Raw genomic sequence first — 27,811 nt, forward strand, 5'->3', positions numbered from 1 at the left:
GGTTGCCACCTCAAAGCCCTGTAATATAGTTGAGGCACCATGTGCAAATAAAAGCTGTTTATAATCAACTAGTGATAGGTCATAAAGGTTGAGGTTGAGGCTGGTTGATACCTATGATATGAATTCACCACAGAAAATGGAGGGTTTGGAAGAAGTGTACAAGATAGAGAGGAGAAGCGATGAAAAAGGATGATTAGGGAGACAAAAGTAAACCAAAGGGGACACATGAAGAGATTGAAGGCGTGAAAAGGCACACGGTGTACTCCCCCTGTCTCCAGCCTCTCTCCGACACTGAACTATTGATCTTCATGTGAAATACCCAGAAATAGGGCTTTAAAAAAAGACACCACAGGTGAATAGGAACAAAATAATCAACTAATAGATATCACCATGAAACTCTGTCAGTTGATCCACAAAATAGACATGAATAAAACTGGAAAGTTTGTTGTTTGTAAGTGCTACTGAAGTGGAGATTTTTGGCTCAGAGTATCAGAAAATTATTATGAATGAATGAAAATTAAGATACATTCTGCAATTCACTACAGATGAATAGGGTGATTTTTTTTAAAATAATTGTTATCACCATGAAACTTCCTGAGTTGATTACTTACATTGAGACAACAGCTTTTTGTATTACACATTTTCTGAAATGTTATGTTTAAATATGCTAATCTAATGCTAACTGTTGGTGAATTTGGGAGACACAAATAGACAAAGTTGTAAATGAAACATCTAAATGTGTATTGTGGATGCTTTTCCACTTAAACTAGGAGCTGGCATCCAACATGGCTTTTCTAGCTTCACTCTACAGCAAACTGCAAATGTGTTGCCATTTATTATTTAAAGTAATCAACAGGAATACATGTTTCCAAATGGATTAATTCATTTTTATCATGTTTGGGTGCAGACAGACAGGAAGAACAGTTACAACTAACATACACCTTTAACTGCAAACATGTGAGACGGTTGTGTAACATTTACTTTAAAGAAGAAGCAAGTGTCATAGGGATTCCAAAAAATTGACTTCTTCAGTAATAGCAAACCTTCAGGGAAGAAGAAAAAATAACATTTTCATTTATTTTATATTGGTGTTTTTTTGCTTTGATCTCCCCCCAATTTAGTTATATCACAAACTTCAGGAGGTGGAGTTGGCTGAAGTCAGAGAGGAATAAAAGTAGAGTGAAAAAAAATCTTCAAAAACCGAGGCATCAGTTTGTTTGTTTATTTGTTTGTTTGTTTGCTTGCTTCTCTTTGCTGTTGAAACCAAACAGGACTCAGAGGAATGAGGATAGGTGCCATAAGAGCATCCTGTGAGGGTTGTGCCTGAGCCAAAATGCTGCTTAGGGAATGAGATCACTGTTTGTTCCTTCATTTAACCGTGCAGACTGGCTCTTACTTGCTTTATTGCTTCAATTTAGCCCGGCTTCTTGCCCGTTCTTGCCTTCAGGAGTGAAAAGTTTGAGACATTTTCTCTCAAGGACGAGGGAATTACATTTTTATGATTGCCATATCTGCTCTGGAATCTTCACAGAACGACACTTTACAACATATTAGATGGGATGCATCCCTTATTTTTCACACTGTCATTTTCTTGCTGTGAAGCTTGCTCCTTGTTGATAAGAAGTAACTCACATCTGTGATACAAAGTGACCACAAGGTCCTTCCACTATGAGCTGAAGGGAATGCAACAACTGAGAGAACAGTTCACATGCAAATTTAGCATCTACATCAACACAGCGATATTCTTTCTTTTACATGATGTAAATCATAATTTATTTTCTTTTTATTTATTTTATTTACTTTTTTTAACGGTACATGTAGCATATGTATGCAAAGCTGTGTTTTACTGTACTGCCCTACATTCAAAACTACCCTTAACAAGTATAAAGTACAAGCTTCAGTTACTCCGTTTGTTAGTTTGTTAGTGACACCATATAATCATAACCCCATGGGGACGGTCTTCAAAAAGATCAGAAAGCCTCATTTCAAGTGACAAAGCCCTCTAGTGGCCGTAGTAATTATGACGGAAGCAAGGAAGGAAGTCAAGCGACGTTATTATAAAGTCCATATAGGAATGAGACAATGTGATCTCACTGAAGTACGTAAAATAACCCCAACCTCCCAATGTCACATTACAGAATGTGTAAAATGATGCCGCCATTGCTGAGACAATCAAAACGTTAGGTTTAGGCAACAAAGCCACTTAACATAAGTACAAGTCTTGTCGCTTCGTAATAACTCAACAACACTTTGGGACACAAACACCGATCCTATGTTTGAAAGTCCAGTGTTACTGCTTCGTCTTTTGTAGGAAAATGCCCGTTTTACTGGTTCAACACTATTTGAACCAGGTCAGGTAAAAAGCTTCAGCCTCCCCTGTGGATCCAAATGAACCAGCATGCCAAATCTAAAATGAAATGAAATTTGTACTCAGCCTTAATCTCTCAAAGCATGCGGCAATTTCCCGAACAGAGTACTGCCACACCCACAGTATCATCAGCTAACAAACTGACACATACATTATGTAAACAGCCATTTCTTGTGGATTCTGCTGAGATGAGTTACATTTTGCAGGCAGTTCAACTCTTTCTCTCTCTCTCTCTCTCTCTCTGTCTCTCTTATGTTGCAAACTGTTGAGATCTTCCAGTTTTGCAGGCTGGGGGTCTGGGTTAGATTGGCTTGTGCACAGCTGGTGTGTGGAGGACCTGATGTAGCTTTAAGTCTCATGCAAACATTCCATTAAAACAGCATTACGGACCTACCAAGAATAACTGTTATATTAGCCCCAAGGTGTACAGAATTGCAGTCTCTTTGTCTCGTGTTGTTTAGTTTTTTTGGTTGTGTAATGTATGTGTGCTCAAGCCTGCATTCAGGCTGTCGCAGTGTGTGTGTGTGTGTGTGTTCAGCTGCCTGTTTGCCCTCTCTCTATCAGTAGATATATGTATTTGAAGGTTTCAGACTGTGTAGAACGACACCTTTCATAACTCCATGATGAGAACACGGTGTATGTAAAAAGACAGCGCAGAGTGCTCCTGCACAGAGAAGCTGGCTGAATTCACAATAATGGCCTCAAGCTTTACAGGCCAGACACTTTTTTGATTTTTCTCTCCTACTCTCTCTCTGTGTCGTCCTGTCTATCCGTCTTTCTCTCTAGCTTTGAATCTGACAGCTAAGTTTAAAGCAGTCAGCTGTTTCGTTTCAGATGTCGGGGATTCGGGTGGTACCTGCCTGTCTCATCGCTCTCCCTGTGTGAGAGTGATGGCAGTTAGCTGGTTGTGCATGTGGCAGACTGACACCTCTGATTGGTCAATCCCAGCCTGTCACTCATTTCCCCACCACAGGCACCGCAACCGAGAAGCAATTGTCGCGACACTGACGGAGCCTCAGGCTATTATTGCCAAGTTGACACAGAGATTTACCTCTTAGTGAGACTAGAGACATCTCAACTCAACAGCTTTAACACACTCAAATTTCAATTTTGGTAAAACACTGGTAGTACTGACTGGAGTTTCTGTGATAAAATGGCAATTTCTAGTTCCATTAGTGTGCTAGCGTTATCTCAACCGCAATAGCTTTCCTCCTTATTCCTTTACCAACAGCTTTCTGCAAGTGTCTTGTCCAACATCAGTGTGATGCTCCAGTTTCTTTCTCACTTTAAATCACTGATGTTGTTATTGAGGTGGTACTGAGGCCGAAAAAGTCAGAAGAGAGTTTGTGTTTCTTCTGTTAAAGGTGAACTGTGTAATGCCTGACTACATGGTCCAAAGAAATAAGGGGCAGTATTTCACCTCTCATACCTGATCCATACAATCTTGACTTACAGTGATCAGTTATATCATTTTATGTTGGCCATCTTTGTCTTTACTGTGCCACTAACTGGGGGCCGAAACTGGAAAACGTCCCGCACCTTCATCTCGTCCACCCCGCGTTCAGGAGACCACCTTGGCACTGGAAGGAGAGCGGTCTGCACTCGGCAGTTCCAGGAGAAGGACACAGCAACTCTAATTCAACCAGTCACAGCAGGTCCATCCTTTGTAACGACAGCAACAGAAAGTTTGCTGGCGGCAGTTCCCCAGGATTAGAGCCCCCGATGATGCACTGGCAAAATTCAAGCTAACTGCTAACTAAAGATCCATCTCACTGGAAATGTCGCATGCTCTGCTCCTGGTGAACCACTCCCACCCTCGCGAGGGTGCAAGTCGTTGTCTTGTTGGGTTTAATCCAATAAACAACCAACACATACACAGACCATGGATGTATTAATGATGAGCCCTCAGTAAAGCTCTACTTCTTTTTCCTCTTATGTTGGACTGAGGGCAGACTGGAAGCAAGTGGTATTACAAGACAGGACGGGCCAGGGCTAACTGGTTAGCATGGTCATTTCAGTAGATATCTTCGCAACACAATACAAAGACTTCTTTGAAATAGCATTAACACTAACTTCTGCACATTCTCTTAATAATGTTTTGAATGAGTGTGTGTGTGTGTGTGTGTGTGTGTGTGTGTGTGTGTGTGTGTGTGTGTGTGTGTGTGTGTGTGTGTGTGTGTGTGTGTGTGTGTGTGTGTGTGTGTGTGTGTGTGTGTGTACTCCCTGCCCCCGTTTACTCCCTGATGTTGAAGGCAGCTCTGAAACAGTAGAAAGGGATTGGGTGGTTGGGAAGAAGATTCCTACAGAAGAAAAGTAGGAAAAGGGGTAAAGTAGATTCTTGCCAGACCTAACACATTAGACCTTTAAGTACAAAAATGGGTGACAAAGAAAGTGTTGAAGATTCACCCGGCACCTGACACAAAAAGTGATTGTCAAATGTGGCAAGGGAGGAGCAGATGGAAATAATTGGTCTGCCCTCCATCCTCCACTTGGAACGCATGAGATGATTACTATTGATGCCTTAGGTTTTGAGTGTCACCCTGTATTACTCACAGGGTGACACGGTGCTAGACTTCATCCCCTGTTTGACCTGCTGCAGTGCCTCTGACAAAGGCTATTTAGCCTTAACCAGGCCCTGTTCTGAGGGAGCTCAAAACAATTGGATCCCTATAATGACAATCAGTTATTTACCAGAATAAAATAAATCTAAAACTTCTCAGATCATTTATTTTTTTGCTTTTGTTTGTCCTTGGGATGGCTGATAAAAAAAGAAATTGAAACAAAGTGCGGAGAAAGGTCCAGGCATGTGAGGCCACAGCTTAAAATAATTAAATTTGCTGTTTCACAAAGAAGATTACTCTAAAATGAAAGAATCACTCATGAGTGGCACTGGGCTGTTCCTCAACTTTCCTGGCAATCTTCACTGCACTGTCGAGACAAATAATAATGAAATATGGTTAGAATGAAGTAGCACGAAAGGAATGCCTGGCCGGCCTCTCATAAGCTTCTGGATTCATGCTACTAGTTTGTGCAGAGGTCTGGGGAAAGTTAAGAACAAAGAGGACGACCAAATCACATGCAACCATCAATACAAAAACAAGACAATACAGAAAATGCCTTCATTTTCTGAAGGACTTTTGGCTTATGGATATGTTTTTTGTGTTTTCCCTTGTTCTATATAGAGACCCTCTCCAGCTGCATTAGAATGTGAAACAGACATTACTATGAATATTGAACAGTACAGATTAAGAGAAATAGGCAGAAAATGAATGGAATTAATTGAAAATGGCAGAGATTGAGAGGGGGGAAATGAAAAAGAGACAAGTGGGACAAGGAGCACTGGGCAGTGAAAGAATTTGTTCTCCTGCAAAGAGATAATAGCTGCCTCTCAAAAAGAAATCCAATTCATATTCCCATAAGGCAGTTTGGACTTTGCAGCTACGTTCTTTTTTCATTGCAATATTAAACAATGCAACAGTATGCAATGAATCATCATAAACAAGTTTTTGGAGATCAAAAAAACTTTCCATCCATAGTTCAAAACTCAGATTTATGCACACACAAAGTATTAAGTGGATTCATGAGTCGATGGCCACAAAACCTATTTGGTCGTCTCTTCCTTTAGATGTTTTGCGTGAGGAAGGAAGCGGTTGAAACGAGGTGAGATTGTGTTAGAGATGCGAAGCCGCTCGGGGGGGATTGTTTTATCTCCTGTGAAACATGAGATGTTATTCCAGAGCTTTGAGAAAGATTTGTGATGTCAGGTGGCTAAGTGAGCATCTGTGTATGAGAGAGAGCGAGAGACCGGCCCGGGGGAGGTGATCCAAGTGTCCAGGTATAATGGTCGACTTCCTGTGTCTGACCTCCAGAGCTGTGGAGGTCAGACCTCTCAACAACTCCTTCCTTTCATACCTCTCTGCTGCGTTTTAAAAGATAATAGCGTTTCCTTACATTTTGGATCTTATTTGTTTAGATCTCGCCATCAATTCTATTGGTTTTGATGTTTTTAACAGAATATTAATGTATTTCTTTTTCCTTTTTTTGTGGCTCTCTTCATCTTTGTCTCTGTCTCTCTCTATCTCACTTATCAACTCCTGATGCTCTCATAAGGTATTCATCCTCCTTTCATTCATTCATCTCTCACACACGGCTGTTTCCAATTGGCCCAGAGACATTCCTGGAATGCCAGGGCGTCATTGTTTTGTGCAGTGTGTGTCTACTCGCTGCCGATTTCACTCCCTCATGTTGAAGAAAAGCTCTGGACCAGTAGAGAGGGATTGGATGGTTGCCAAGAAGATAGCTACAGAAGAAAAGGAGAAAAAGTAGCAAAGTCGAGAAAACATCGCTTGACGTGCATGCGTTTGAATTCTTACGCCTTGAGTCAGAATCCCAGCAAATGTGCAAACAAGACTGGAAGTTCTGTATATTGAAAAAACATTGCCATAAAGGTCACGCCCACTCACAAATACATGCAGAGCATGTCTGTTAAGTCTTTGAGACAAATCTATAGATCCAAAAGTTTTCATAGATGTCAAATATGACTTTTAGGCAAATGGATATAAAGTGATGTACAGTCAAAGCAATGCTACTACAAAGGAAACAAAAGTTTATGCTAATGGCTTAAAGGCACTCTTCCGATATATTTATTATAATAGGCACTCAGACATGCACATCGTTTTAATTACACATGCAAGTGCACATACTGTGGAGACAAATATGTGCACTTTCAATTCAATTAGTTATACGTAAATTGCATATTTGCATTACAACACGTGCACTAATCTTACACAGTCACACACACACACACGCACACACACATGTGCGTTCATGCTTTGGGATAGCTTCAGAGCACCGGATGAAAATATATTACACCACAATTACATTACAGTTAGCCACGACAGCTGGTCTGGACAAAAAGGCACCACAGCGTCTCTGTCTCCGTCTCTCTTTGACTTTGTCGTAGAGTTTTATTTACATTCCTCTTTCTCCCATGACACATGACTAGGCTAATCTAAAAGGCAGTGAGCCCGGCATTGGCAGGCTGAGTCAAGCAGAGACCAAAGCCATCTGCCTAAACGAGTTGTGCCATTCAGAGCGGCACAGACTCCAAGAGGAACCACATCTTCACAGAAGAGTTTCTAATATGAGGAAAGTGATTTTTAAACCAAATGAGATGTGCATGATGGATAGACAGACAGACTCCAAGATGAATGGATTTCGTTATCTATTGTCAGTCCCTTGGTTTGTTATTCAGAAACTAAACTGGGTTCAGCAAAGATTGTGGTTTGTCAAATTGACTCCTCATCATGGAAGTGATAAGCGAAAGACAGCATGAATAGGGATTCGAACTCAGGAAAGTTTGTAATTTTGTGTTTTTGTCGAGGCCAAAAACGCTCCAGAATGTTTGAACATCGTAAGCTGAAGATTTTACATGGAGAAAAAAAGTGAATGAATGGAAAAATTGGAAGAAAAGGCATTCATTCTTGTTGTCATAGCAAGAGAATCCACTTCAAACACACACGGGCGCAGAAAGACGTGCGCACACACATAGTGATGCATACAGACAATTCACACAAAGCAACAGGGAGGCTACTAATACAACCAAATAGCAATTACTACAGCGTCTGCAGCCTAGCAACCAGGGCCACTGGATGTCGTTGTCCCTCATCATCCTTGCGTCTGTGTTTGTGTCTGTTAGTGCGCCCCGTTCTGCGATAAAGATCCTCTTAAGCAAGTCCCAGAATTTTTGTGTGTCAGGTTTAGAATAGTGGCACTGAAGAAGAGAAAGCATTGCTTATAGGGTAGGAATAAGATGGAGAAAGAACTGCAATATCAATTTATTTAGAGCAAAACACAGTAGTGAGTGGTGCAACAACTAGCTGGTGTGACTACGCGCATTGCAGGATTTATTTGAACTTTTATGCACTTATGTAAGCCATCAATCTCTATGAACAGATTTTGCATTCACATGTAGAATATTTAGTAGTATTGTAGTCGTAGTGGTATTGTAGTCCTCCTTTGAGAAGGATTTGGTTGGACGCAGGTAAACAGTGGATAGCACAAAGTGATGTCTGAAGATGATTTAGCTTTTAATTGGTTTAAAATTAGCTTTTGAACTGGCTGCTTGTCAAACGATACAGTCATACACGTTGTCTCTCATCTCTAAACCCGTTCTACAATCTGAAGTTCCTAATCTGACTGTGTATAATGAGCAGCACACAGGAAAGGATGTCTTGGGCCGGATATCCGCTGGCTACATCGGAACCCTGGAAATATAGCCGCTTTGTCGCCAGAGGCTTATCTGTCCTCAGATGGATAGTCAAAGGTCTGACAACAACGACAATGTGTCATGGAGTGTAATAAAAAAACATAACATTTTAAATCTGTGTTTAGGAACTGCAAAAAGATCAACTGCATTTAAAAAAATGTCTGCTTTAAAGCTAGGTGCCAATCGAAGGCTTATGTATAGATTTATCTGCTTTGCTTTGTAATTGCGGTCTTATGAATATAAAGTGTCCCTCTTCTTCTCTTGTTGGTCTCAGTATTCATGAGTCACAGTCTACAGTAAGTTGTGTCTCTGACCTATTACCATTTAAAAGTAACCTAATTACGCACTTGGGCACGCACACGTGCACACTTGCAGGTGTGTGTTTCACGAGGCTGACAAAAGGGCATCTTCAAAATCACATTCAGTGTTTAGCAATTCAAACCACATGATGAAAGTGCACTAATTCAAATAACATTTATTCATGAGCGGCGGCCTGTCTGCCACTGATTCAGGTGAGGTGGTTCACCAATAAAGAACATGCACATTGACATTTTAATTAGAGCTATTGTTTTATGTGCTTTAATATCCATACAGTCTTTGTTGTCTGTTTTGTGTACAGGCACATTATCTCTTCCCCCGTCTCCTCCATCCTGTTTCAACCTCTGTTTTCATTAGATGTAAATACAGCTTTGATGTTTAATGGTTATTGAGGCAACTGAGCGCCATGTGCACAGGAACGTGCGTCTGATGAAAGAAGGCTGTCTTCTCTCTGTTATTTTTTTTATGTATTTGCCTTAATCTTTATTTCTTTTTTCTTCTCTTGTCCCTGTGCCTCACCTCCTCTTTACCATTTTGTCCTCACTTCCCTTCTTTCTTTCCTCTGACATTTCAAACAATGCAACTGACCCAACAAATGTATTTCCTCTTGAACGTTTTGTTTACTTTATTTGGTTTTATTAGTTCCATCTTAAAGGTTCAAAGCAGCACTTAATTCACACTGTATCTAAAGGGCAGCTAAATGCTAGCTCTAAGACATTTCATCTAACTGACCAATTACTCACTTACTCAAGCAATCAAGGGCTTGTAAACTTAAATCACATGGACTTTCAAATAACTTTATTGGGCAAAGTTATGATTACTTGTATCAGCATCAGTCCAGCTTTTTGATTTGGCCTTTTTCTGTTATGCTCTATTTCTAAACCGTGGCGTTCAGATGTCATCATCTGACGCCTTGAACACATACACCCTAATGTTACGGGGGCCATTAACAGTAGTATTCATGGTTCGGATCAGGTTCTCCCTCCTAACAAAGCACACACTTCAATCCCCTTGGAGGAGCCCTACAGTGCTCTGCCAGTGAACTGCACTTCAAAGTCTCAGCAGCGGTTTGATTGAAGCCGCTCACACGTGGCAAGATGAACCAAATTAAAGGAGTTAACACTCCAGAGTTCAAACAAACCACTCCAAACACACACCTATGCTCGTACTCTTAACGCCTGTATTCCTTCACCTTCCCTCTGCTGCTTTTCTCTCTAAAACCGCAATGTTATCATTGAACTTCTCCAAATTTCCTAATCGGCTTTTTTGATTGATCATGGCTAATTCTCAAAAGCCGATAGGAATACCTGCAGCTCTCATTGTTTGTGTGTGTGTGTGTGTGTGTGTGTGTGTGTGTGTGTGTGTGTGTGTGTGTGTGTGTGTGTGTGTGTGTGTGTGTGTGTGTGTGTGTCTGTGACTTTGACTGAAGCTCTCAGATGAGGAGCCAATTGATTGAGATGGCCTCAATTAGTCTCTGTGATTAATTGAGTGTGATTGGATGTCGTCCCTGGCACCTCATCGTTGACGCTATTGACAGGCTAATTAGTTGCCGTGGTGACCGCTTAAACACAGCTTATTGTGTGTGACTCTGAAATGACCCTTTAGCAGCCAATCAAGCCTCTACCTCTTGCTTGTGGGCATGTGTGTGCGTGGATATGTGTGTGTGTCCAAATGCTCCTTGAGGAATGTTCTGATATCGCTATTACAAAAATAATAAGACTGGATGCTGCTGCAATATGTTGAAATGTTTTTTATTGTTTTATTGAGTCATCATATATAAAAAAAATATGGGATAACTCATATTCCTGTTTTTCATGAAAAAAACTATTTTTCATACAAAAGATAAGTTTCAGCATCCAAGAGTAAGCTGATAGAGATAAAGACAAAAAAAGGCTGAACCACCCCACACTTACTTAGTGCTGAAACTACAAAGCATTACAGGATAATGTCTCCAAAAAAAAAATGGACCTGTATAACCATCAGTGATGAGAGGAATACTTGAGATGTGTTGGATAAATTGAGCTGCCAAAAGAAAACACATTGCGGCACTTACATGTGATCTAGCCGTGAATTGTCCCATCTGCTTTTTGTAACTCCCTCCCTCCTGAGGGATCGCCTTTCCACTCAGGTTTTTTTCTCCACTGTTCATTGTTTCCCACATTGAAACACTTTGCCTGTTGCTTCTTTTTGCCACAAAATACTTGTTTCTGATTGGCTATCAGGATATCTCCGGTCAACAGTATAACTAACTTTACTAATTTTGTGCTCATGATGGCCTAGCCTTTATTAGATTGTAAATAATTCTAACAAATTTACTGAATAAATGATTAACTTATAATCTCACTCACTTTATTTTCTGAACTAAATGGTGGTGAAAGCGAGGACATACCTATTGTTATCCAAAGTTTAAGAAATAGATATTTTTTTAATGAAAGTATTTATTTATTTAATTATTAAATATATTTTTGTAAGTGCCATATAATACTCATAATGTATTATATGTCTTAGTGTAAGGAAGAAATACTTCTGGTATGCACAGTTCCTTGTGTTTATATTATCAGTTACTTTCCAATGTGGAGCCAATTACTTATTATACATACTTTTACTCTACTTTGTGCAACATTTTATGTCATTACATGTCGATCAACATTCAGGCCATTGTTGAAAGGACATTTATAATACAATCTCAAACATTACTTTATCATTCCCATTTCAGGGTCACATATCTTAAAATCTTCATCGTCCCTTGGATTTAAGTCAGAGCTACTGAAAAAAGCTAAAAAGATTATTTGAAGTAGTTCATTTCTCTACATGCTGCTTAAAGAAGGGTAAGGTCTCTTTTCAATCACTGTTCTATTAAAGCATTACCTTTCTTTCTTGCCACACCCTGGCAGTCCTGTTCTACAAAAACATTGGGAGCTATCCTTTTTCCCACAGGGGGAGAGACATCCTGCTCCACTGAGCAGCTCATGCAGTTTTTCCCATGTCCACACTGAATGGGTTAGTGGCTCTTAAAGACAGGATGACCCATCCCACCCATTCAGCTCTGGTGTACATTACTGACTTTAAATGAAGAATCACATTGTGTGAATGTCGCTGTTATCAGTCAACATATCTTATCAGGAGTATATAATGCTTACTGGCTGCTATCCAATATTTAATAATGAAAGTCCAATGCTAGCCCCATATATTGTCAAAGCGTTATACTGCAGAAATACTAACCAACAAAGCACCATGTGTGAATTGAAAACACTGCAATTTAGATCTAGAAAAGATAAAGAAGAAATTAGGGTGAATTTGGGAACAGAATACAGAGATGGAAAATGATTTATATGTAAAATATTACATAAAGAAATGTGTTTTTGTGATGTCACACTGTACACTCACTGTATGTCATCTGCAGTAGAGATAAAAAAGGCTGAAAGGGTTAGAAGCTGTGGGGATAAAAGAGGGAGTGGTAGACGAGTGCGCGGTTGACTAGCCGTGAAGAAAAGACACTAATCTTGGAGGAGGCCAGAGCTGGCGCAACATCACTTTTTCTGGCCAACCTCCTTTATTCTTCTGTTGCTCTACCACTCCAATATCCTTCCTTTCTCCACAGACCATCTTCCCTCCCAACTTTACTTTTTTTTTTCTTCCTCTGTCTATCCAGTTACTCCAGATCTGCTCACCATCAACTTCTGCTTTAGTCGTTTTCTTAAATCATTTAAATTTGATTGAATTGTTACAGAAAAAAAACAAGGTTTTCAGTTCACTTGTTCTTGTACATCCAACACTCAGACACCTTAGGGGACAAAAATCAATGTGAACACAGTACATTTCTAAATAATTGCCTGCAGTAGCAACATTTTACACTGCTGCAAACATTATATAAAAACATGTGGAAGCAGATAGGCTTTTCACTCAGTGACAGAATGAGCATGAATGTTACATTGATTTGAATCCGGTGTTGCATCTTACCTGACACTGTGGTAACAAGATGGTCTCTCAATACAAATTGAATATATATAATCAATCTTAATCACTCCCTCTTAATGAATATGACTTTCAATTTATTTGTGCAATAAAAAAATAAATATCACAAACACAAGCAATCACAACTAAATAAATTAAAAGCATATCTTATAAAACATAACCAGAGACCTAACTTAATTTACGGTGAGTAACAGTGACGTTTTGTATGCGTGAAATATTTGATTGAGAATGAATAATTCAATGAGGAAATGTGTAATTAAAGGCAGCTGCTTTGCATTTGATTAATGTGAGCTGTGTTTCCCTGATATCTCTTTGGTATGTCTCTGTTTTTCTGAATGTCTCTATGTCAAACTCTGCCTTGATCTTAATTATATAATGTACCGTATATTTTAGTTAACTGTTTTTCCCTATGTCTTGTTTTTTTTTTATTCTCTCTGTAGTTCCCCCCCAGGAGCCCACAGTCACCTGTCGATCCAACACCTACCCTAAAGGCTTCTACTGCAGCTGGCACCAACTGCACCCGACGTACATCCCCACTACCTTTGAAGTGGACGTACAGTGAGTGCATTTGATTTGTGTCTGGGTGCAACTTTTGGAATTGCATGCTTCAGTCACTCTATATATATATATTGGTGTCACGCAAAGACCAAGCTTACATTAAGTGATATGACTTAAAGTTTTACTACAACGTATGTATTATTTTTTAAAAATTGGCAATTTTGGGACAAACACAGACATTTTTAGGGGTCTGTTTCTCTTACCTGAAAAAGAGGGGCGAAGCGCTGAAGACGCAAAGAGACAAAGGGGGTTAGGGACATCTATAATTTTGCTATTTGATGCATTCTGGAAATTATTTTTATGTCTGGCCAAGGCACCAATTTATGTATGATTTGAAACATTTTACCATCAAAAACTATGCTTTTAGTGCTGAAGGAGTCCTATTTCTGCCCTTACTGAACAAAAAAAAAACTTGTAGGCTACTTATTTTAATTGTTCAACTATATTTTTGAGTGAAAATAACACACAAATATCAAGGCAACCAGAGCCCAAAATGTGCGTTTTGAGATTATTAATTGGGTTTGTTAAAAAACTAAAATCATTTTGGTTTTACCCTGTAGTTAAACATCTCTCCCCTTCCGATCGTCGGGCATACGGGCATGTTTCAGCAGTAGGTAGACCTTAGAGACTGTGTGGATGGAGACCCAGCAGATCCGTCTCCCTCAGGTTCTCTTTGATATACCCAGATCACAGAGTCCCACAGCTCACGCCACAGCAGGTGGACTCTGCCTTCACTACTGTTGTAACACTGACATCATTCTGTTTGAATAATGTTGAGTAGTGGAATAGGGAGAACAAAGAGAAGTATAGATGAAGGGGACAATGGAGACACTCACATCAATAGTAGTTGGTAACTATAGTGTCCAGGTCGGACAGTCAGCAGGTGGCATATTGAGTGAGGATACTTTATTTCTATGCTAAAAGCTCCAAATTCTATTGAAGAGCATTTTTTTGTCCTTTTTACCCCTAAGAAACTATATGACTTACTAAATAGGATTGTAATTTCCTTGAGAAATAAACTTATAAACGCTTATTTAGGCCTGAAAACCAAACAAAAAATTAACAAATAGTAAAACTGAGGAGGTGAAAATCAACAGTTTAAAAACTTGAAGTAAACCATCTTCTACCTTTCTCACATCTGTCCTTGTTTCTCGTTACATTTTTTTCTACTCTATCTTCCCCCTAACTCTTAAATGTCCTCTCCTCTTCAGACATAACCAGCGTTCACTGGAGGTGCAGAAAGATCCAGACCACAAGAATCGCTGTCGTGTACGTTTTCCCGAGGTCTTCTCCAGCTTCCCCTACAAAGTGAATGTGACGGCAGTCAATGACTTGGGGAAAGCCTCTACCACAATTTCTTTTGAAGAGTCCAGTATAGGTAAGATATATTCCATGTAAAGTGTTATTATGTTGTGGTGTTCTATTTCACGTTTTTTACCAAATTTAATACAACATGTTACATGTGCCTGGTGAAGCACTAATGTTTACTGAAGAGGTTTTAGAAGATAATTTCAGTTTCCTCCTAACTCATTCAGGCTGCCTATTATCAACGCTTTTCATTAAAGTTTACAAGCGGTGCTTGATTTGAACTTAGTTCAGGGACAAATCTAAAATCCTTTTCCCACACATATTGACAAGAATTTGGCAGCAAAAATAAGGACTAAGATTCAGAGTGTCAAGGCATCTCTTCGAGGTTGCCAACCCCTTGAGCAATGTTAATGCATTTGTTTGACCACAGATGACTGATTTCATTGACTTCTTGTTCCCTTTGGAGATTTGTTGCACACACAGTTATGCTTGGTGCCAGAAAGACAAAGAAAAATTGGAATTTCAGTGGCCAAATAAATGTCACCCAGCTGAAAGGAGAGTGCAAAGCTTTTTTTTGTTGTTGCTTTAACCAACAACATAGTCCATTAGCAAGAAACCCACTGACTGTGCACCCCTGTCATTACCAAAGGCACTAGATAATAAACATGCTACCTCTGAACCTTTTCTGCAGCAAACAGTATTTAATTGAGGCTTAGACGGGATGTGACCGTCACAAATCAAAGGTCTGGTTTCTCACTGAAAGTGTCCAATAATCCAAACACCAGCTGCAGTGGCAGCACATTTTTGTCATATTAAATGTAAGAATCAACCAGAAAAGTTGGTTACTTCATTGGCTTTTTATTTCAAATTATAACCGTCATTGATGTGGTAAGTAGTTCGAAAAAGAAATGCAGTTTGGATTCTGAAGTTTTTATGCACTTAGGCTGCAGAAGGCTACATAATAATAGCAAGACTCTTAGAATTCATAAGCGACTCAGGCTGGAAAGCAGTGAAGAGGAGAAATCCATTTTAAAGAAGGAATGAGAAGTACTTTAATAGATAAGGTGCTGCCAGCAGTCCTCAGCACTGTTGTATTGCTCAGAGCGCGATATGGGTGTGCATGACGCATAAACACACACAGACACCAATGGGGCTGTGAGCGACTGTGGGGAGTGTGTCGGCCTAGAGGGTGAGGTATTGAAAAGGAAAGAGAGAGAGTGTGTGTGTGTGTGTGTGTGTGTGTGTGTGTGTGTGTGTGTGTGTGTGTGTGTGTGTGTGTGTGTGTGTGTGTGTGTGTGTGTGTGTGTACGTGTGTGTATACATAAGTAACCAAATGAGGCAGTGACATGCTCTGCCAAGCCCCGGACACAGGACTCATGAAAATGCTAATGTTAGCCGGATTAGCGCCTTGGCTGAGGAAATATCCCTCAACTATTTGTGATAGCAAAACACCCCACTGCTCCTTTCTTTCCCTCTGCTTTCTCTTTTATGCACACATGCCCTTCATGTGACTTTGTACTTGTTCTTCCTCTGTTTCTTTCCTATTTTGCTTCTTCTTCCTCGAGCCACATCTTCTCAAACGTGAAAATGCCACTTGTGTGACAAATGTCGTCCGGCGCACAATTATTTTTCATGTTTATTTCTTAAAGTTTGCTTTTAGGCCAGGCAGCGACCTCTGATTCTGAAAAGTGAAGCCAATACTGAAATGCCTTAAACTATTCCATGCATTTTATTCTAATAGCCAGCACGGGGCGATTCCTAAAGTTGCAAAAAGAAATCAGTTTGTAAAGAAGTCTATGAGAAAATGACCCGACTTTATTACCTCAGTAAACATTCTAAACACAAGTGTATGGTCTTCACACTAGTTTCAAGTCCCTTTCAATACAGCATGATGTTCCTTTAGTAAATTATGGTCCCATTTAGAGTAGAATAGACGATAAAGCAGGGTATTCTTTAGGGCGGGGCTACGTTGTGATTGACAGGTTGCTACCACAGCGTTATCCAGTGTGGAAGTTGTCCGTATTTTCATGTTACAACTTTAAGCCTTTCACACTGTGTTTTCATATATAAAACTTAATTGTTACATTTTCGTCTCCTAAAAATCGCTTGCTGATGCAATGCCCAAAAACCAAGATGGCAGACTTGAGGCTTCAAAGCAGCAGACCACAAACCAATGGGTTGGACTTAGTCCACTTCTTATATATACAGTCTATGTTTTAAGCCTACAAAAAACAAAAATGTTGTCTTCTTTTTGTCTAAATCCTGTAGTCAAATTGCAGCTAGGAAACAATTAAATGGTATGTTATCACCATGTTATTTCGGTAGACTTTAGGTACCCTGGTCTTAGCAGGCTAAATCTTGCTTCCTTTGCCTGCAATGCTCTACATTATCGCCTGCTTTTCTTTTCAGTACAACTGATAACACAATGCAGCTGTTGTGTTTGATCACGGGGAGAGTTGAAAGAACCTCGTTTTAACCCTCTTTTTTATTCAGACTTGAACACAAAAACCATATGAAATTATCCGTTTTTCATTTTAGAAATTGCTAGTTGAAAGCCTAAAACAAAAAACATAGTTTTCAAATTTAACAAAAAGTGGTGTCGATGTGATCTTGCCCTCTGTTCATTTATTCTCTAACTTTTTGTTTGAAACAGTTTGCCTTCTCTCAACCCTCGTCGCTCCCCTCCACCCATCTCCTCCTTGTTCCTTCATTGTTGAAAGTCTTTTTCATGCCATTCTAAGTTGTAAGCCACATTCATTATCAGGGACAACGAGGCAGATCGTAAATAAATAAAACAATTTCATGCTTCCTGGTGCACTTCTGAATTCTGAGTGGGAGTAAGAAGATTCTCAACTGTCCTTGTTCATCCGACCAAAGCTGGGATGAAATTAGAAGAGAGTGTGTGTGTGTGTGTGTGTGTGTGTGTGTGTGTGTGTGTGTGTGTGTGTGTGTGTGTGTGTGTGTGTGTGTGTGTGTGAGCGACTGTGTGTGTGTTTGTGTGTGTGTGTCCTCACATGCGCATGCTCTGGGTACAGTTACAAAGACAACCCTCAAGGAAGTTTCACACTCATCAAATGATAACTTAAAGCTTTCCTGTGCCAAGATGATCAAACAATGACTGATCTTGTCTAAGTGTAAAGACTTCTAACACTGATTTACACCGATTTATTTTGTCAACTCTGACGCTAGCCCACCTGAGCAAGATTAAGTACCACATTATGTATTCATTGTGATTAAAATGAATTTACTGTAACCTAATTTCAAAGGAGGAATGTAGCTGCAGTAGGTTTTCTATAACATCATTAAATCATCTGTCACTTTCATCCTTTAAATTAATACTTAAAAATGGAGTGCTCATATTCAGGTTTAATTTGCAATTGCTTTATGGTAGTTTGGGGGGGGTGTGTGCTGGTCCCAGGAGAAGCCAGTAAATGTTGACTTCAGTCAGTAGAAGTGAAGTTCAGTTAAGAGGTTGATAAACAGCAGTGTAAAATACTTTAATGCAACACCCTGATGCTATTTACTGTTGCTGTCTCATTTTTCCCCCTGAGATGTTCAAATGAGGAGCCCAGACTATACTGATAAGATCATTTCTTGTTCAAGACTATTTATTTAGCATTTTAAAAAATATATTTTTGTTGTTATATTTTTCAGCAAGGAAGGTCAGAGGTCAGCATTGTCTACAAAACATAGCACAACTAGAGCTGGCAGAGTTTAAGAGGCATATTTACTAAGAGACACAATATTTACTACCATGCACAATAAGTCCAACTGTCTCTGGGACAGCAGCAGATTTATTACCCTTGAAACGTCCAAATAAAAATCCACAAGGCGCAAGCATGCTCCGAAGACCTGCAGATCTGCTTCATATTAATAAACAGCACAAGGTAGATATCAGATTGTTGTATCCCTGTTGTAGCTGAGCCGTAAGAAACAAAGTCGACAAGTGTAGTCATTGCATATGGTATGGTACGGGTAAAGTACGACTCCCTGCAGTCTTAGTTTTCAAGATACGAGAATATATGCAACAGTATGACTGTCATACATAATTTATTTTGCAAGAGACTAAACCTGACACAGAACTTTCTGATGTGCTTTTTAAAATTCACATGTATTCTCTTTGCCTGTTGTAGCTTTGAACAAATAGGACAGCAGCCATGTGAATTAAGGATGTACCACTTCCAGTCATTTAATTATGTGAGCAGGAGGTTTTGTGTAACTTTGATTTAGTGAGTTGATGAAAGGAATCCAGTTTGTGCTCTACTACTGCCATGCTTTGCTTATTATTCAGTAAAAAGAAAAATCACTAAAGACATCTATACCATTCACTGTACATCCACATTTGTGTACATAGAATAGCACGTTTTACACACTTCATGTATAGTAGATTAAGATGCAATTAATTAATAATTAAAAAACTGTCCAACAATAAGCCTTAATGTGCAACCGTGGCTGGAGGAGTTATTATGCCGTACTCCACAGCAACACTAGTAAAAAAAAAAAAGGATTTTATTTTACATTTAACTGATTTTAACTTATTTCTCTAAGATTTCACTGCAGATCTAAGCTCCCTATTTTTAAAAGCCCATTTATTTGGAAGGAAATCTGGTGTAGAGTGGGAGAGAGGAGCTACAGGGTTTCTTGATGTTTTTGTTTTTCATCATGCATACAAACCTGACTGCATTAACTAAAAGGACTAGATGCTGCACAGTAATGTTTTTTTAGAAACACTACAATCACATATTCAGATGGTGTACTATATTGCTAAGCCTACATCTACGTGCAGATGTAGCCTTTGCAGATCTCTTCTGTTTTACTGCTTGACTGCTGTACAGTCTTAGCCACCAGGACAGCCTTTAAGCTAGACTTGTTTTTTCTTTTTAGAAAGAAAGATTAGCCACTCTCCCTCCCACTCTCTTGGCCACCTCTCTCAGCAGACAGTGAATATAATGGTCTCGCAAGTAGCTGTTTGAAAGATTAGACTTTTATGTTACGGTATACCTGGTCACTTGCATCATCACTACAGAGAAAGAACGAGCTGCAGTGACTGTTGCAACATGACACTGAAAGGAGGAAAGAGGAACGGTAATGTGGACGCAAATTTTAATGAACATAGTCAAGGGAGGCATGACAGACGTTTTCAGGGCAAATCATGGACAGGGCAAGCACAACAATGGGAATTAATTAAATTATACCTTCATGATTACACATCTTTGGGTTTTTTTGCCTCATTACACCACCTTTTTGTTATTTTTTGCTGAAATCTGCTGAACAGGAATTGACAAAGATGGCTAATGTCTATCACCTGCAGAATTCCTTTAAGTTTAATGGACACTGTAAAAGTTTTTGAGCCCATTAATCTGGTCTTCCCCATGTTTCAGATTAATTTCTTGAAATCTGTTTTGGTCGGTGAAGTCTCAGACTCTCATTGTCTCACTTTTCATTGAAGTCCTCTCCGTCGTTCAGCTCTTGTATTAATAGAAGTGCTTCAAAAGATGGATGTGTTCATTACTCATGCAACACAAAGCTCATACTCTGTTTCAAGTCAGATGAACACTTTAAAAGCCTTTGGGAATCCCCACCCATACAGAGTTCTCTCTGTTTTGTTCTGTCCCTGCACATGTTTCCTTCTGTTATGTGTTGTTGGAAGAAAATCGGATGTGGACAAAGAGGATGAGTTTCTGATCTCTAGTCTCCACTGACTGCACTTTGGTTTCACTCTGCCTGTATGCACTGTTCTTTCTTTCTCTCTCTTTTTCTTTCTTCCCGTCTCTATATCATCTTTTTACACATTAACTTGAAGAAGGTCACAATGAGATTAATATCTCTTTCTCAAGGGAGAAAGCTGTCGGTCTGCTTTTATCCGTCTCTTATCATCTTCACGGTCTTTCATATTTTCATCATACATTCTATGAAGGTCATACTGAGAGAGATGCCTGCTTGTTTGCTCCTGTCTGTGAGTTTCACCCAAATTGATTTCATCCTCTTGTACTTTATCTTTTGGTGTATTATCAGACTTTAGGTTGTTACTGCAGCTATCCATTCCCTATTGTAATATCATATGTGTCTCTGGCTGAGAAAAGGTTTCATGTACCTGAAGTGCAGGCCAGTGTGTTCCCTAGTGAGAGTGATTCAACAAAGACTGGGTCATTCAATATCTTATGAAAAGCACTGAATGGAATTCTCTCAGTGTCTCTGTCGACAGGTATTCAGAAACACAACATTTATACAGTCCTTTCCATCAGGGACCCGTGGCTTCTCGTCTTCTGCCTCACAACAGTTCCCTCAAACATTCTCAGCTTCTGTCTTTGTCCTCACCGCTGCCTTTCACTGATGAATGAACAAATGTCATCCTCGCTCTGAATATTTATTTTCCATTGGAGTACATGGTGACCTTAAGAAAATCATGCAATAATGATAATAATGATGATCCTTAGTCATAAGGAGAAATAGACGTAGAAGGGGAACACTTTTTATAAATTACTTCTTAACCTTAAAAGGTTATAAAAGGAATAAAAAAAGAAATGCATTAGAGACAAATATATTGACTTTTTGTTCCTAGTGTGAGTCTAGATTCAAAAACTCTGCATATTGCACCTCAAAAGCATTCCTTCGTTCTCTGGCCTCCTCCTCCCTCATGTTTCAAACTCCATGTCCCCAGTTTTAAAATGCATGTTTTCTATCAAATATTTGAAGCCTCAAGCCAAAAGGCGTATTCACATTATCACAGAAATACTCCTCCTGTATTATTGTGGCGAGCTGTGACGGTACCGAGCCGGGGAGCGGCAAATATTCTAATTTGTTGAACTGTGAGCCGAGTGGTCATGACCACTGCTTGAACTGAAAGATGGACGAAAACATATGTTTCTCAATTTCCAGAACTGCACAATAACAAATTGGCCTCATATCGAGAACAGATAAAAAAACATATATTCAGTTGCGAAAATATCAGCTTTCAGATGCAGCCACAAGGTCTGTTACAAAATCACTGTTTGAGTCCCTGAAACATAGAAATCGACTGCTAGCAGCATTAACATTGTAGCTAAGGTGGAACTGCGCTTCACAGGAACTTGTATGAGTTAAATCGATGGTGGGGCCCTTTAACTAATTGTTCTCATCCATCCCACAGTTAAACCGGACCCCCCGGAGCGCGTGACGGCGACCCCGATCCGTTTCAACGCCCGGAGGCTGGAGGTGTCCTGGCACAGCCCCGCCACCTGGCCTGACATCGACAACTTCCCTCTGAAATACTTCCTTCGATACCGGCCACTCATCAAAGAGCAGTGGCGGCATGTGAGTAGCTCTGCTGTGTGTGTGTGTGTGTGTGTGTGTGTGTGTGTGTGTGTGTGTGTGTGTGTGTGTGTGTGTGTGTGTGTGTGTGTGTGTGTGTGTGTGTGTGTGTGTGTGTGTGTGTGTGTGTGTGTGTGTGTGTGTGTGTGTGTGTGTGTGTGTATGGGAGAGAGGGAGAAACAGAGAGTTCACACAACCTTACAGTTTGGCATTTGGTTTTGAGGTCGCGATTCAACACATTGAACCCTAGTGAAAACGAACACATGGGCATTGATCACACATTGTGAAAGTGAACTCCTAACTTATGAGTAACATAGCTTGCCCTGAAAAACTATCTGGCTGACACATGTTACAACTATGCAGTAAGTAAAGGGAGTTATAAATGGTCAAGAGTGTTTGTCCAGATACAGCTCCATTACCGAAAGCTGTAAGTCAACATTGAAAAACACCTGCTGGATTATGATTCATTTTATGGTATTTGAAAACCTCTGGTGAGCACGTCTTATTTATTTTCTGGAAGCGATGTTCTAAAGAAAAAGACTGGCCTCCCTCTATTTTTGCAGATTGAGTTTCACCTTTTTGCAAGAATATTTCTCAAAAGGGAATGGCAAATTTCTCACAAGCAGGATAGATACGCTTAACAATGAAAATTCTTCTTTTGTCCTCTATAGACATATAGGGATATTTTTTGAGGCAAAGAAAAAAAAACTAGATTTATTGTCCAGAGAAATGCCTCTGAGACCAGTTAGCAGTTAGATGTGAAATGATCCAACCTGTATCTGTTTGAGTTTTATCCCTAGTCAGACAGACATAATCGCTCAGCTCCTTTGGTGTATGTTACTGTATCTGACTGTTTCTTGTGGGTTCAGATCCCCCAGGGCTTCGTATAGTAAAAGCACATGTGTCCACTATAGGATTCCTGGGATGAAAGCTCCCTCCACTAAGGTCTAACATTGCAGCGTTATTATCGTGCTCGTCAATGGTTCGCAAAGGTGTTGTTCCAGGAACTTGGGTTACAGACCCTCACATGGAAAAACACACATATACGTATTATATGTACAGTACACATGTTCTTTTTCAGTGTTTCTATCGCTCTTTCCATTCCTGCATGTATCCTTCAACAAGTGTCTCTCTCATTACCTCACTATGTCAATATGTCCTTCCTTTGTTCTCACTCTTTCCTACGACTTTCGTTTTAATATTACATCAGCTCATACACGTATGCGTAGTAGTTTTTTCATCTATTGTTTGTGTAATTTTTTCAGTATAATAAACTTAAAATAATATGTTCAATATCAGTACATCAAATTATTTTCACTTTGATTATTTGGCATCTTCGACGTTGCTTTCACCTAATTGAAACACTGCTGAACTAAAGATGTGAATTCACCTGAGAGGAGTAAACCCTCAAGACATCCTTGATTTTATTATTCTCCTAATTAGGCTTCTTGCAGTCCATTCCCAGCAATGAACTGAGGGCTCATTGTTTATATTAATTACAGCAATTAAAATTATTGATTAAATGTTACAAGTGATTTATCAAGTACAAGCATTAGCTGATTCCTGCTTCTCAAAAGTTTTACTCCTTTTTTTTCTCACCATTAAAGACTTTTGGGGGGTTCCATTACCGTTGTGAGGGTGTCATGTGTACAGATTGTAAAGCCCTTTTAGGCAGATTTCTTAATTTAGGCTATTCAAAATAAATTGAATAGAATATATTATTGACCACTGAATTGTTTTTTAGGTGTTCAAACAAAGTCTTCAAACTGAAAATGTTAATTCGGCCTCAGAGAACAAATCTATGCTCAGACCTTTAATCACACAATCACACGTGTGAAGACATGCGGTTATTATCTACACACATGTCCATTCAGTCTCTCTTTCTCATTCTCACAGCAGTTGGAATGAAGAAAGTCATAATTACACCTCAGATCTTTGTGGTATATACTGATGATTAAACCTGACACACACTCTTAGTTCCTCTTGGCGCCCTCAACACTAATCAATCAATATGTGAACTGGTGCGTAACTTGTAAGGTGGGAAACCTTAAGTCAATATTTGGATTGGGTAAGAACTCATAATTTGTAAATTACACAAGTACAGTGGATGACAGCTGAAAAACCGCAGGGGTTTTTCAGCTTTTGCAGTGTTCTTTGATGGATGTCTCCATGGTAATGCTTTTAATTTTTGCAGCAGAAAATGTGGTTTTCATAAGGGGGAACCACTTCTGTACTGTGAACATTTCATCGTTGCACTTCTGCCCCTTTTATGAGGACTTGGCTAACAGTGTTTGTCCTCAATGCTGCAGAGAGTGCTTGTTAATAGATATATAATTGTCCAACATGAACACAGTGTCAGACTGTCAAAGTGCAGCGAAATGACAACTTAGTCTGATTCTCAGACCCTGAATTTGTTTCTTCTTAATGGTCGTTACAGTCATTCCCTTCCTTTCTGTAGGCTAGACTATATGCTACAGAACAAATCAGATATGCCATAAAACTAGCATGTTAACACGTCTGCCGTTCTTGAATACCTGTGAACAAACCCAGCATACCATTACATGTGCTGTTTTCATATTGACATACAATGTTGTTGCCATGTTATGAGCAGACAACTCTATAAATATCTGTTGATTATAGCAGCTTGTCAGTGGCTGCTGCCATTAGAGCTGATCATGGCAGAATATACTGCAGACTGCATACTTAATGACTATGGTAGCACTGTTGTGGAAAACATTTGGGTTTAAAGCTCTGACATAAATCATTAGGTGGAGTTAAATGAGGTTGCCAAAATAAAATGGCCCCTAATAAACTTCATTAATTATAGCCTCAGAAGTTGAATACTAATTGAAGTGGTGAGTATTGCTGAGGAATTTACCTTAAATGTGGTTAGACAGCAGAGCTGGGTGAGAATGGCTTTCACGTGTAACATTTTGAAATGTGTTTTGAGTTAGAAATGAAAGCGTTGGTGTGATCAGATTGATCTTTAGAGGAAACCATCCATCCTGCTGCAGAATGAAGGGATGACTGGCCCAGATACTTAGAGTGATGGAGATTCAGACAGAAGGAGGAAAATGGGGAAAAGTTTTGAAGTAGAGATGAATGAAAAAAAAAGAATGAATAGCAGACTCTTGGAGAGACCAGAGAGAGAAAGAAGCAGTATATATAAGTGAGATGGACATTAATAGATAGCATTTGGACTTAAGTTATAGGCTGACAATCCCCAGATGAGTCACAAAGAATGGGATTGCAAAAAGGAAACTGAGGTGTTGTGTTTAATAAAGCATAGAAGCCTCAGATTTATTTGATTATAAAAAAAATGGAAGAAGATTGAATGTTGAATGAGAGGTATGTAGAGAAAAAAAAGAGAAATACTTTTATAAAGTCAGCCTCAAAAAGACAGATAAATAGATGAAAGCGTGACATACGATGATAAAAAGTACATTGAAAGTAAAAAGCTATTAATTACAAGGTGTTTCAAGTTAAAGGTAGATAGATGAATGGTTCAAGGGAAGAAAAGAGACAAAAACTTCTGGAATATGTTAAGCCATAAAAGTGAGGGTGAAACAGAGAATGAGAGAGAGGGAGAGACCTCAGATCTCAGACCAATTTAAGACCTTGGTCTTCCAATTACAAAGATTTAACTAATATAATATAACTGACATAACCTATATATTCAGTTGGCTCTTACTTTATTTACTGGTGGGAACTGAAACCTAGATTGACCAAGAATGTTAAGATAGTCAGCAAAGATAAGCTCAGTTTCAGGAGGAAATATATGACACTGAAACCTAGAATGCATCATGCTGGTTGACATCCTCACAATACACCACAGTCTTATTTCCATGTACATCAATGATCCAGAAGAATGGCAATTTCATCACATTTTCTCCCCAGATAGGCACATCCCTGCCACCATACCTCTACTACTTATGCATTTAGTGCTGTGTGCTACAGCCTTCAATTTAAGAAAAGCAAATGATGCAACAGTACATGCTATCATCCCTGTTTGAGTTAGTGAGTAGTCAAAAAGGCTCATTTGATCCTTCGCTACGCTGATCATCCACTCCATAAAAACTGTGATTTATTTCCTTTATGCTGTAGCTTCATAGAGTCCAAATCATAACGTGGCAGGCCTTACTCCTGTAATTCAGTAAAATCTGTTAGAGTTAGAGAGTTGATTATCAAAGATGTGAAATAATCGCCATATGAAAACACATGGCCTTGTTTTGTTTCCATCCCGCCCTCTCGCTCCCTTCACTGAGACGTGAACTCAAGCTCTCACTGCAATTAAGGCAATGGTCCAGTAACTGTGATAAGAACAATTTCAGATTGCTCAATATTCTCTCTGTGGTATGAAACTGCATCTGGTGCGCTGTAATTGCCCTTAGGGGGGTGATGCTGAACTCAACTGAAAACTCACACGTTTCAATGCAGTCACAGAAACACCCATATACAGAAAGCGAGGAACACGTGCACATAAAGATGCATACACGCTCTTAAAAGCTGGTACGCATATACATGAGTACAGATGTGCACACAAACACACTCACAAGTTCTTGTTCTTCCAAATACATACATTAATATACATGCCAATGCTATCCAGGCGCTCTAACATGCATCTGCATGAGTGTGTTTGTGGAAACGAAAAAAAAACATACAGTCACAGATTATCCATATTATGTTACAGACATTCAACACATGCACAAAAAGCTCCCTTGAAAAAAAAGTCCTAAAAGTCTGCCAAAAAGTGAAAAATAAATAAAGAGAGATAAAGGAGATTTTTGCAGACCGTGCGAAGAACCACACTGTATATCTCCATTGTCCATTGATAGGCTGTTCATGCACTGTCACACCTACACATATTCGTTGAAAAATTTACGCAGACATGGATCCATAGAGAAAAAGAAGGAAAAACAAATGGAGCGGCCAGAGTTGGAATATGTGTCAGCATTGTCAACACGGTTTAGCCCCTCATTCATTTATTCATCCCACATTTTTCCCCCTTTGTCCTTCTGTCTGACATCCTGAATTCCCCCTCTCACATCCATCTCTCTCACCTCCCACCTCACTTTCTTTGTCCCTTTTTCTGCCTCTATTATTTTCCTTCTCTCTAATTTCCTTCACCCTCATCACTCCTTTTCTATCACTCTTCTCTTCACTTTCTTTATCTCTCCGTTTGTGCATCCATGTAGTAATGGCATTTGTATGTTTGCCAAAAGTCACTTTCATCCTGCAAGCACTTAGATGAATCAATAGTGAACCAGGAGCTGTGTGTGTGTGTGTGTGTGTGTGTGTAAATGTATGTAGAATCACAACATAGATATACTGTATGTACGTACATGTGCACCTGTGTTCTTTTTTCCCTTTAGTTCCTCATATTTTCTTTATTTTTATTTTTCAATGTGTGTTTTTTTGTGTAACATCATTATCACGGCGAAGGAAAAGCAGATATTGACACTGAATAATTTGGCAGTGAACGTCATAAAAGCTAAACAGAGGCTCTGATTCCGTCCTGTTCATCTTTTTCTACCCCTTTTCCTATTTTGTCTGCTAGCTACCACTTTCTTCCCTCTCAGCAATCTACGGTTGTAGACCGTCTCCCACTCATTCATCCATTCATCCATCCACCCTTCCCTCCATGCATTTAGCCAGCTATCTAACCATCCATCTCTCAAGCCATCCATTTGTATCTATGGGTGCACATGATAAATGTTTAGACCTTG

At 39.4% G+C, this 27,811-nt stretch overlaps 1 protein-coding gene across 2 annotated transcripts in view; it reads left to right on the plus strand.

The window, feature by feature from the left end:
• The window catches only part of cntfr (ciliary neurotrophic factor receptor), a 209,471-nt gene that overhangs the window by 165,371 nt on the left and 16,289 nt on the right, over positions 1-27,811 (plus strand). For both annotated transcript variants that reach the window (XM_054612685.1, XM_054612684.1), the window contains 3 exons: positions 13,370-13,487; positions 14,699-14,865; positions 21,925-22,088. In XM_054612685.1, coding sequence (XP_054468660.1) covers positions 13,370-13,487; positions 14,699-14,865; positions 21,925-22,088 — 449 coding nt within the window. The remainder of the gene's footprint in view (positions 1-13,369; positions 13,488-14,698; positions 14,866-21,924; positions 22,089-27,811) is intronic.

The sequence above is a fragment of the Anoplopoma fimbria genome, chromosome 14, assembly GCF_027596085.1.
Source record: "Anoplopoma fimbria isolate UVic2021 breed Golden Eagle Sablefish chromosome 14, Afim_UVic_2022, whole genome shotgun sequence".
NCBI lineage: Eukaryota > Metazoa > Chordata > Actinopteri > Perciformes > Anoplopomatidae > Anoplopoma > Anoplopoma fimbria.